This window comes from Aptenodytes forsteri, unplaced genomic scaffold (assembly GCF_000699145.1).
Source record: "Aptenodytes forsteri isolate BGI_AS27 unplaced genomic scaffold, ASM69914v1 Scaffold229, whole genome shotgun sequence".
In the NCBI taxonomy this organism is placed as follows: Eukaryota; Metazoa; Chordata; class Aves; order Sphenisciformes; family Spheniscidae; genus Aptenodytes; species Aptenodytes forsteri.
The window spans coordinates 2,099,297-2,111,284 of NW_008795863.1; the positions used below are offsets into that span (position 1 = coordinate 2,099,297).

Sequence of the window (11,988 nt, forward strand, 5' to 3'; positions counted from 1 at the left end):
CCCGGGGGGGCGGTGCCGGGGGCGGGCAGTTTCGCGCTAAGGCCGCGTGAGGTGTTCGGAAGGGGACGATGAAATCGGTTATCTCAGGTATGTGCTTACGGACCGGTGAGTAGCTCGGGGTCTTTCAGGGGAACGGAGGCGGCCCCCGGGCCACCGCGTCGCCGCTGAGATGTGCCGCCAGTGGTGTCTGACCAGCCGGTCCGGCCCTGCTGCCCCGGGCCACGGCACGACCACCTAGAAAGGAAAAAGCTTTAGTCGGATTTACTTATGTGACTTTTTTTATTTATATGACAGGCGTTGTTTCTGTCGTATTGTTGCTGTATGAGTCACTTCGATGAGGTTGAGCCATGTGCCGTTTATATGCAGTACCTGGATAATTGTATTTCGATTTTGAAGCATAAATGTCACGCTCTTTTAAGTAGAGGATGAGAAGGCAACCGATGCCTTCCAAACAACGTACTCCGGAATAGGTCTATGTGTGTATGACAACTTCCAAAGATCTAAATCAAATTCATTGTTATACCAGCACTTTTTTACAATGCACTTCTTCTACAGCTGTATTCCAGGTATGGAGATGACAAAAAGCTAGAATGAGAGTGAAAAATCATACACTCAACGTCACCAGAATTTCACACCATGTTCAAATATGTTCCAAACAAAACCAAACCAAACAACAATAACAAAAAAAAAAACCAACCCAAAGCCACCTCCCTGGCTACTCTACAAGACCCAAAAACTCCTGGTCTTAGAAGTTCAGGCTGAGATGTGCCCCAAGCACATAAACAGTATACGGGATAATACATATCTTCTTTCAGAAGAAGCAAAGGGACAGCAGCCCTACAAAGTGCTAGATAAATACTGCAAGTACCTGCTGTAATTATCCCTTTCTAAGCCCTTCTATAATCTCCCTCCCTCCTAGGGGTTCTGCTGCTTACATTCAAGGGCCCAGATCCTGCACGGAAGTACAGTTCATAATTTTGAGTCATGGGAGCAAGAGAGATGAATAAAGAGGGAAGCATGAGTTTGAGGAAGCGGAGGTGGACAGTCAGGGATATGGAATGAAAAGTCTTTGTTTGGAGAGACATCAATGCAAAATGGCAGGCAGAGGGAAAGGCAAATACCAGCCACACAACCAGCGTTAAGTTCATTTGTCAAAGTACTTGGCCACTCCATTGGAAACGTGACCTGTTTGCACTAAAAATGTAACAGCATGTTTCCATTAGCAAGAAGTGTGACTGGAATTAGTCAGGATATCTAATAATACTACATGCTCAGCACAGAGGAAAATAATGTGATCGTGCTGCATTAACAAAACAAATGCATTAAAAGCTGCTAAAAGTTGCCATTTACTTTACTATTACCATAAGTGGATATTCTGGGCTCCAAAAGGACAACAGAAGCAAATTTAAAAAAAAAAAGCAAGCAGAAATCTTCCCCTTAGATCTGGCTTATCAAGGATGTTTATATGTAAAGAATTATCTTTGAATATATTTTACACTTGTGTTTCTTACAGTGCAGTAATTGAGGCATATCTGAGACACTGCAGGCTCTCACCGCACAAACTTTAAGCACTGGGAAACAGCAGCTTTTCTAGACACTGCCACCTTGCTTTTCTTGATGGCTGCTTAGGAAGGAGCCCTATTTTTTTCCTGGTACAACTAGAAGTACAGTAAGGAAAAGATCAATTGCTGTATTGAAGGGAGTGACCTTTTAAAGGGTTAGGACAGAAATTCTGCAAGTAGCTTAAACCTTCAAAAGTATATTCTGCTGCTTGCGTAACCGGAAACAGTTTCTTCTGTTTTAGGAATGAATCCCAGTATAATAGTTTCCAGTATAATAGTTTTGATGTCTTTTTTTTTTTTAATGACTCATTCTCCCACTGAGAAATATTGTTACTCCCCACTCCCATTTAAACCTTATTTTTTAATCATGTAACATTTCTGTTGTTTACCATACAAAGTATGGCATAGTTCCATAAAAGTTAATCTTTTGGTAAAAAGGTCTAAGTACCCGCTTTTACAAAACCTTTGGTTCTTTCCCCCCAGTTCTGTTCCTGCTGGCTGAAAACTACCAGCAGCCTACCTCCACCCACAGTCAGCAAGCACTCCATAACACCACTTTTACCTCTCATGGTTTTTTTCAGTAAAAAACTAAAACTAGATTCCTCAGAGATAACTCAAGAAACAAATGTGGTGTTTCTGAGCAAAAATACAGCAAATGAGCAAATAGTTTCCAGAATACAAGTAAAACTCACAGGAACTTGCTATCATTTTGGAAGAATGCAGGTTGCCCTCTCCATTACCTTATACTAGTGGTCTAGTCCAGGAAGTAGTGTAAGCCCATTTTGAAGCACGCCAAAATACACTATTACACTTTGGGTTTCTGCTGCAGAGCCCACCTTTATCCCCCCTCCCCCCAAGATCTGCTGAACGCGCTCAGCAATTACATCCTGTACAGTAATGCTACTCCCTAGAAATACCATGTAGTCATTGTCCAGTTTTATCCTCCCACCTGTCTCACACCAGCCAAAGCCAAGTCAATGCCAGCATGCTGATCCACAGCAATGATGTTCCTGTGCTGACACATCAAAAAAGGCAGCTTTTAAGTCAGTACTATTTCTTCAGAATGTCTTACGTGAATTATTCAATCACTGGAAAAGAATTATGAGGTAGTTTGAAATCCAACTCTAGTAGTCTCTGCAGACCTTCAACACACCCATGAGAAAAGTCAGAGCACCCTGTGGCAGAGAAATGTAATATGCAACTGCGCATCCAGAATGGCACATGACTTCACAAAAGCAAAGCTATGAGAATGGACACCTGAATCAAAAAAGCTCCTTGATCAGGAGCCTGTTAAAAAAAAAAAAAAAGCCTATTACAAGAAAAAGCATACTAATACAGACCTTTTAGAATAAGTTTATTAGTGAACCGCAATTACAAAATTTAAATATTTATACAGCAAAATGGAAAATTCTTAAGTAACCAAACACTTCAAACTATTTTGCTGCAGTATACACAGGAATGGTTTTGTTTCTTTTACGAGTCGATGCAATATCATCCTGTAGTTACTCAACAACTTCTTGAAGGCATGTTTAATTTTGAGAATATATTTCACATCTGTCAGTGCAATATACAAAGAAAAAAATTCAAAACCACACTAAACTGATTCCAAAAATAAAAAGGAAAAAAAAAAAAAGAAAAAAAGACAGGCACATTGAAGTCAGATACTCTGTAAATAGCTCGTGGTTAATACTGTTTGTATGTGTTGCCATAGTTCAAAGGGTACAGATTAAAATGTTGCTTTGATACACAAACATAAACATGTTCCAAGTGTTGTAGTTTGTTTTGCAAAACATACACGAAGTCCCAAAATTTTTTAAAATCTTCTGTACAAGAGAAGAAATACAAAGGCAGCCAGAAATGGAAGCAATTCACAAACACCAGAATAAGGCCCTTCAGAGTTTATTTAAAGTAACATGTTAAACCCCTTCATTCTCAGGTAATAGATTAAGAGGTCGAGATACACATCGTCTGCGAGGGTGAGGATACTGGATGGTGGCACTGTCAGCATCGCAAGAGTGCTCTATCAGAGGAGGAGGAGGAAGGAGCTGGGCATGACTGGACCATCTCGATCCAGCCCGTGGGGAATCCAGAGGGGGAAAGAAATACCTGAAACAATTAAGAAAGGAACAAAACACCAAAACAAAAAAAAAAAACAAACAGAAAAAAAACAACAAAAAAAAAACAAAACAAGAAAAAGAGAAAGGTAGTAAATACAAGGAGAACCAAAGGGGAGAAAAAGACATGCTGGAAAAAAAAAAAGGCTTTAGTATATCCATGCCAAAACCAATAGAACATAATAGCAGAAATTAAGGCTTGTAATTCAAAACAAGACAAATCTGGAAACTGTTCTTTAAAGGAAAATAATACAGTCTTTTCCACTGAAATTCACAGAAAAGGATACCATAATAATAATCCTAGTATACACTTTTACAAAAGAACAGATTGCTTTGGAAATCAAAAGGATGTCATAGCACAGCTATTAACAGGCTTTCATTCTCCCAGAATTCCTGTGATTTGTTAACAGAGCTTTTAGTAATGCTTCATTTGCGACACAGGATATACATTAAATATTATTTATGTACATTTTCTGCATATGCATCTAATTCAGATTAACTTCACAGCACTTCTAGGATAGACGTAAAAACATCATTGTTTTTACAACACTTTAAATTTAATAATATACATTTACAGAGAGTAACTACTTTCAATGAAATACAGTCTTTGTACGTATCTACATATTTCTGCAAAATCCTCAGAGTAAATTTAAGATTCCTGGCGAATGCAAGACTAAGAATTATGCCATTTCATGTCATTTTTCTGCTGTTTTTATTAGAACTTACCCGTAATACTTGTGCATTTTAGTATAACTGTATTAGATACCTACAGGTGTTTTCTGTCTTGTTTACAGTTCCGTGGGCTTACATAAAGGAACAGCTATACGATTAATGAAATTATGGGACAATTCACAACGAGCTGCATTTTGGTTTCCATCTTTATATGGCTCAAGTGTTTGTGTTTTTTAGGATACTATGCTCAGAGAATTTTAATTAGTTGATGGAATTATTACCATAGGAATGTACAAGTACATATCAGAAAAAGTACTTCTCTTAGTTAGGATGAAGAAAGTATGACAGTACTTACAAAACGTTTATTTGAAGTCATACTAAGTTATAAATGAAGCAATACCGAACTATTAAAAGCTACCATCTGTACAATTGTCAAAATACAGTTTTCTTATTCCTTTAAAACTAACAATTTCAAATATTACAAAGCAGTTACAAACTTGTGATGTTTAGGAATCTTAATCAAATGCTGAATGCTATGAAATGCAAAACAAATTAGTTATCAAAACAATTTTAATGAAAATAATTTTAATGGTCATTTCCCTCCTCCCATCCCAATCAAGGACAAAAATTCTCATTTTTAGTCATAAACTAGTCTTTTAATGTGACAAGCTTTCAAAAAAAGTGTTTTGATGGAAGTTTTGGGGTTTGGATTGTTGTTTGTTTGTGGTTTTTTCCCAAACAAGAAGCCTCTCCAAGTATTTTTCTATCAGGAGTTCCAACAGTATCAAACTGTGCGGACTAGTACAAAAAACGTACACAACGTGTTTTAAAAAGGCTTTTTGAATAGCATTTAGTAGTTAGCAGGCTGCTGGTGTCTTGGGAGAGGTCAAACGGCGTTGGGGAGGGGAAAAAGGAGTTCGTTTTCCATTCCTGTGTGCATGCAACAAGCAGCAAAACACCAAAGTTACTCCAGTTAGCTTGGTATCAGCTCTGCTTTCTGTTAAAAAGGACATAATACAAATGGAGAATGGAAATTGTATCATGAATCTAGACACACAATTACATCAACATAACAATACAGCCTTACTGACTTATTTTCCAACAATCTACATCATCTGTTCTGAAACGATTTTGATTACAAATCCAGTTTGGTGGTCGTACTTTAACACAGTTTTCCAGATCTGCCTATGCTTTATCTGTTTTAAGTGTTTAAATGTATAGGAACTGAAACATAGCATCTACAGTCACAGACAAAATAAATTGTGTAGCATACCAATTTAGTCAAATGTCAGTACATAAATCTTTGTAAGTGTTAATACACTAAAAAAAAGTTAGCAACTGTGCTTATGCAACTCAAGCCAATGTGATTACAGAAGAAAGTATGTAGTTAAGTGCATCTTTTTTTATAGTAAGGCTCAATCCTAGGACAAGACACCATGTATTTTGAAATTAGCCATGGATTTAATTCTTTAACAAAACATTAATTCCAAATTGGAGCCGAGAATACTTTATTAAAACAAGAAAAAAACTCACACCACTTTCAAAATACAGAGCAATGGAGGGAGTCTAAAATAATGCTAGAAGTTTCAGTTTCACAATGGCTTACTACCAACTTCAGGGAGAGGAGTGGGTGGGGTAGGGTAGTCTGGCTGGCAGCAGCACAGTCTTAGGTAAGGAGGCTGTGAAACCACACCCCAGGCTAAAGAGGCATAAAATGGCCTCTATCTCCCTACAGGAGCCCAAGCAAATACAGTTAAGTAGGTGTGGATATCACATTTCCAAGACAGGACTGCATTTCAGTGTTTTTTGCTACACTGTAAGTAGCACCTGGAAACAGATGACTATCATTCTGGCCTCCTTTCTTGCTGGAGACTGGGCCCATTACCACCTCTTGCTCTCCCATTTATCTTGTGAGGGAAATGTGAAAGCCCTTCCCTGTTCAACGCAGCTAGGGATCTGGAAGCCAGAACTGCCATTCAGGATTGGCTGCTGAAGGCAGGGGTGAAGGCTACTCTTCTAAAGCAAATGTCACAGTACTTTACAGATGAGCATTTTAAACTGAAAAAGCGCCATACTAGTAGCTGTACATGGATGGAAATGGAGGCCATCCCAAGGCATTTGAAAAAAATAAAGGTGGCCACTAAACTTGGAAGCTGCTGCTATGGAATTTGGCCGCATCTAGTCCTTACATAGGACACATCCTGTAAAGTTGATTGTACACACTCCACCATGCAAATGCAGGGCAGTGTATTTCTAGAGTTCGGTGTGTGCAAATTAAAATGGTTTTCAGAAGAGGCAGTTATATTTACCTACTAAACAGCAATTATTACAGAATAAAAACAGAGAAAGCAAATCAATCCGCAATAAGAATGCCATATGAGGAAGACTAAAAAAAAACCAAACTTTTATTCAGTTGATGTTACACCTGCAAAAATGCAAGTAAACTAACACTAGTATATGATTGTTGAAACCATACATTATGAAGTATCTTTTCCTCCTTCCTTTCTGCTACATTATCCCAGTGAAAAACAGAATTTGTTGCTGGTATTTTTGCTTCACTTCTAAACGTGCATCTAAAACAGAAGGGCAGTTACACAGCAGTATGATGAAGTTTCTCCTTGTTTGAAACTATTTCAGAAAAGTTATTTTTAATCATGCAAAGGACTAAAAGTGAAAGTAGTTGTTTACATTGCTTATTCATACAGAATGATTCAGTATGACTTAGGTTTCATTCATTTTCCTCTTAACGCTGGCATAACAGACACCATCACAGAGCAAGACTAGAATAGCTTGTAGAAGTACTCATGCAATAAATGACACTGCACTTTAAAAAAAAAAATTATAAAGCAAACATGAAAGCTAAGTGAAATTAAGAAGATTCAGAGAAGAGAGTATTTACTGAAATTCAATCTCTCTAGGAATTAACCTACCTGCTGGCAGATGATCCGTTTAGTGAATTCTGTAGACTTGTATTGGCTGAACCTAGAGAGGCATTAAAAATTCCCTGCTGAGAACTACCATTCACTGGACTCCCGTTACCTTTCAGTATACCAGTACACTTCCAGTTGTCCATGTAATTAGCTGCAAATACAGATATATCAAACTGTTAGTTTCTCTTCTGAAGCTCAGCTTTTGATACAGCTATAATGTTTCAACTGCTACACACCTGTTGTGAATTAGAATTGAACTTAAATACCAATCTATAAATTCCAAACAGCTGAGGATCTGGCCCTTTAGCTGTCTGACATTCTCTGCCTATCCACAATTTAAAACTCAGTTTTGTTCAGTAGCAAGAATGAGTTTCCTTTATTAAAATACTGAGGAACAAATGAGAATGGATGAGGAAACTGCCACTGTTTTTGTTGTTGTTGCCTTTGGAAATTTAAACAGAAAAAAAGCCAGTTTGCCTGAACATTGTGACTGAATATAGATTTTCTGGTTTTGGCAGCAGGCAAAGATAGTAATGCAATACGTATGTTAATTTTAAAAATGACAGCTTTACATAGCTCTGGTGAAACAATTTGAGGGTATGGTAACAACTATTCACAGCAGCCTAAATCATTCAAGTGTTCCAGCACAGAACATTATTTGCTTTTTCTGAAACGTAAACAGAAATATAAAAATCTATCATTCACAAATCAAAAGTGGATTTTTGCTCCAAAATTATTTTTTGAGTAAAATTTCTCAAGTATATTCAGCATACTACAAAAGCTAGTGTATTTCAGGTGGGTGACCTTACCCTTCCAGAGCCTAACACAGCCATCATCACCAGAGGAGGCAAGCACTGTGCCTGTAATATTCCAGCTCACTCGCCACACCTGGGAGTTGTGATTATCAAACTGTGCCACAATATGAATTTCAAATTTTGTTAATCCTCCAGAAGAAGTTAATTCTTTCCTGTTTAAGAGAAAAGTGACAGTTCTGCACACAACTGTTCAAAGGTCTGGGCTTGAATACAATGACAAAAAGAGAGGACTACATCTTTCAAGGAGTTTATATAACAATTGTTACTAGATTAGGAGTATTAAGAGGTATTCAGACAAAATTATAGGCTTGCTCACAATCTTGTAATCTTAAAAATCAGGTTGCTAAAAAACAATCCTGCATACATTAAGTTACTACTTTTGCTTCACAGATACTATTAAAATAAGACTATATAGTATGCACCACATCATACCAAACTATCTTTCTTTTAAGCTCACCTTAGAGGTTTTAGTGTGAAAATTCGTACGTCTTTGGTTGCTACAGCTAAGATGTGGAAGGATCTTCCCAGATTTGGAGCAAATGCAATGTCATGTACAGGATCTGTGACTGTCATCAGAGCTTCTGCTTTTGCATATTTCCTGTACAGCATAAGAAACTAACCTTTAGTGCCATCAAAATGGCCAGTGATGCAAATTATATAAACCAGACATAGTGGAACAGGGAAAAAGGGGTTAGTATACATGATGAGACTTGCAAAAATAAAAATATTTTCTTAACATAAATTTAATTGTAAGTAATAAATACAAGCTGATTTCTTCAGAAATTGAATACGTCCGATACAGTAACTACTAACAACCGTATGCTAAATCATACAACAAAGCAAGGATTCCAGTACAAAGAACATTTTTGTCTGCATTTGGAAGAGCGAAAGAAGAAGATTCTTCCATTCACAAATCTAAAGGGAACTTGTATCTCAGTAACTTACTAAATTTTCTGTGCTTGTAAGCAGACCGCTATCTGCCTCCTTCACGGTATCATAAACACGCATCCCATTTTCTTATTTACCACCAGGTAAGTTACAACAACTTTTCTCTATTGTTAATGCACAGAGAACATTGTCTGAAGCCAGGCATAAATCCACAAAACACCTTGGCTCCTTTCCCACACCAATCTCCCTGAATGAAACACAAGTTCTCTGTTGTCATTTAATTGAAAGTGCTTGTGCGTACACTTCCTGGCCTTTTCTGGTTCTGAATTCTTAAATGTACAAACTGAACTTTCACAGAACGCTAGTAATTCACAGGACTTTCTGTCATTATAAACATGCTTTTAAAAGCGTTTTAAGGTCGCCTTGAACAAAATAGTGCCTAGTGCAACACAATTCAAATTTCAACTTCATCCTATTAATTCCTTGTGCAAAATTAAGCGTATAAATTAGCAGAAGCAGAAACAATTCTCCCTTTAAAATGCTGGTAAGGACACTGGCATTTCTGCACTGACATGGAACAAAATTATCAATATCATGTCTGTTAACATCAGTTAACATTCTGAGGTCTCCCTCTCCTTTCCCATCCAATGGCTCAGAGACAGAATTAAGGTACTGTTATTTACTACTCCACTCCACAGCTAATGACAGGAATAAAAGGCCATCTATTACAAACTACTTTAAGATCCCACAAATGTTATACATTGTCATTTAGCATACCTGGTATTTTCGTTATATTCATAAATTTGAACCTTAGCCAATATATTTGGACTGTTGTCATCACTTCCTACAGCTATCATTGGAGAATGTGCTCGAGAGCTAAAAGGTAAAAACAAATACTATTATATTTACAAATGGTTTCACAGAAAGTACACCAAGCCATTTTTTTAAATTTCAGACACATTATCTATAAAGAAAACAAAATAACAAAAAAAAAAAAAATCACAAGGCGGCGGGGGGAAAATCACAAGGAAACATGCGTAAGTGCTATTCACAGTTACCGGTACAATCTCCATTCTGTTGTTTTGAACGCCCACTTCATACACCCACTAAGGAGAAATCATTAGGGAACATTATTTGGCAACTCAAGATGATGCTCCCAGGAGTAGGATTGATTTTATACATGCATCTTCAGTCAAGTATTTGCCACAAGTTTCATGGCAGAGTCTGCGTTCTTTGCAGTACTTTTAATGATTGATTTAGTGGGATTTCATTCAGGTTTTGGAAGACAGGTTACAAAAGCTACATGTAGATGAGTTCTAGTTTTTAAATCAACTTTTAACCCCATCCCATGCATTAAAGAGAAAGCCTGTACTCTGTACCTTCAGCACAGACTACTACTAATGAATAGAAGAATAACGGGATCGGGAGGACACAGACCTCCCTGCTTCTGTAGGGAAAGCCATTAAGTGCTTCTGGACAAACAGAATCCAAAGCAGTTCAGATTGCTGGGGGAGGATGTGAGATGGGAAGCGAAGGAGAACCTCTGCTTGTATGTGTTCTTCTGGGTGGGGACTACCCAACCAAACTCCTCTCTGATTCCTTCCTGTTCAAGGAGGTTAAGTGTATCATTGAGCCCCTGAGGATATAACTAAAAGAACAATTCTTAGGCTTTCTATTTGTGCTACCAAGACTCTTGTGGTTCCTAGTACTCTGTTGCACTGGCAAGGGTGCATGTCCTCGTTAGAGTTGTCAAAATTATTACCTATTGCAACACCTTCCTTAAGAAAGAAGAAAGAGACGGGAATTGTCCCTTTATAAACACTTTCTCTTCTGAAAATCCCAGTTAAGTTTTGTGGGATAAATAAAGAGCACTCCGTAGCTCTTTAGCTCATTACTTGCTAAAAATAATTAAGCTGGGAATATTTCCTCACAGAGCACTGGAGGACTTTTTGTAACACTTCTCTGGTTCTGCCAAACTTGCTTTATTAAAAGAAGTGTTAGCAGCTTTCTTTCAGATCCGAGTAACGTACACTCAATCTTCTCCATGCATATTTTAGGATTTATTCTATAAAATTTCAGAACTAACTCTTGGATCTTCTGCTTCAACAGTCATAAAGCAAAACCTACAGTTTTAATAACATACCTTGAAGGATTCCAAGAAATACAACTGCAGCTTAGTTTACATGAGATTTCATGCTGCAGTGACCACTGACTGAGATTCATCACATCTGGAGCTTCATAAATCCTTACAACTCCATCTGCTGAACAGGTTGCTAACATAAGACCCATATGCTTGGGAGCAAACTTCACATCTGTAACAGATGTCCTACTGTCTACTAGAGTGGTCCTCTTTACCTGCAAAGAAAGACAGAAATTCTTGAAGGAAATACTAGAAAACTCCATCAAAAATTTATTCCCTAAGGAAGGCTAATGAAAGTCTGACAACACCATTTCATAGGATCACTTACCTCTTCCATCAAGAACTAAAAAAAAAAAAATACACACCAATGAATTGGAGAAACAACAGATCATTGCAGTGATGCAATTTCAAGCATCAAGAGATACACGGACAGTGGTATCAAAGTTCTGATACCAAAAAGAGTTGTTTAGATTATGCTCTTCAGGAATAAAAAAAAAAAAAAAACCCCACACATAAAAAACTAAAAAAAGGTGAAAGAGGGTCTTGCCATTAAAGCTGAAGGTGCACAATAGAAAAAGGAATTTTGCAGCTGCTTAAAATTTAAAAAGGAGACCAAGTGTGCAGGTTGGGTACCCTCAGCCCCCCTCCTCCGTTCTCAAAAGGTCAGAGGAAAGCAAGAGATAATTACAATTCTAGCAAGCAGTCTCCCAAAAAACTTAGAACTCAAGCTTACAATTAAAATTCTCATTTTCATGTAAATTTTTAATGCGTAGTAGAAAGCCTGATCTGCATACATTTGGCGGAAAAGGAGAAGAATCATTAAAACTCTGGCTGTTGAGCTGCAGCACAATTTAGAAAACAAACATT

The 11,988-nt window shown here is 37.6% G+C and overlaps 1 protein-coding gene across 1 annotated transcript in view; it reads right to left on the bottom strand.

The window, feature by feature from the left end:
* Positions 1–2,899: 2,899 nt before the first annotated feature.
* The window catches only part of SEH1L (SEH1 like nucleoporin), a 39,831-nt gene continuing 30,742 nt past the window's right edge, over positions 2,900–11,988 (bottom strand). The window contains exons 6-10 of the mRNA XM_009284127.1: positions 9,759–9,857; positions 8,551–8,691; positions 8,088–8,245; positions 7,279–7,429; positions 2,900–3,668 (exon numbers count right to left, since the gene is read on the bottom strand). Coding sequence (XP_009282402.1) covers positions 3,479–3,668; positions 7,279–7,429; positions 8,088–8,245; positions 8,551–8,691; positions 9,759–9,857 — 739 coding nt within the window. The 3' untranslated portion in view covers positions 2,900–3,478. The remainder of the gene's footprint in view (positions 3,669–7,278; positions 7,430–8,087; positions 8,246–8,550; positions 8,692–9,758; positions 9,858–11,988) is intronic.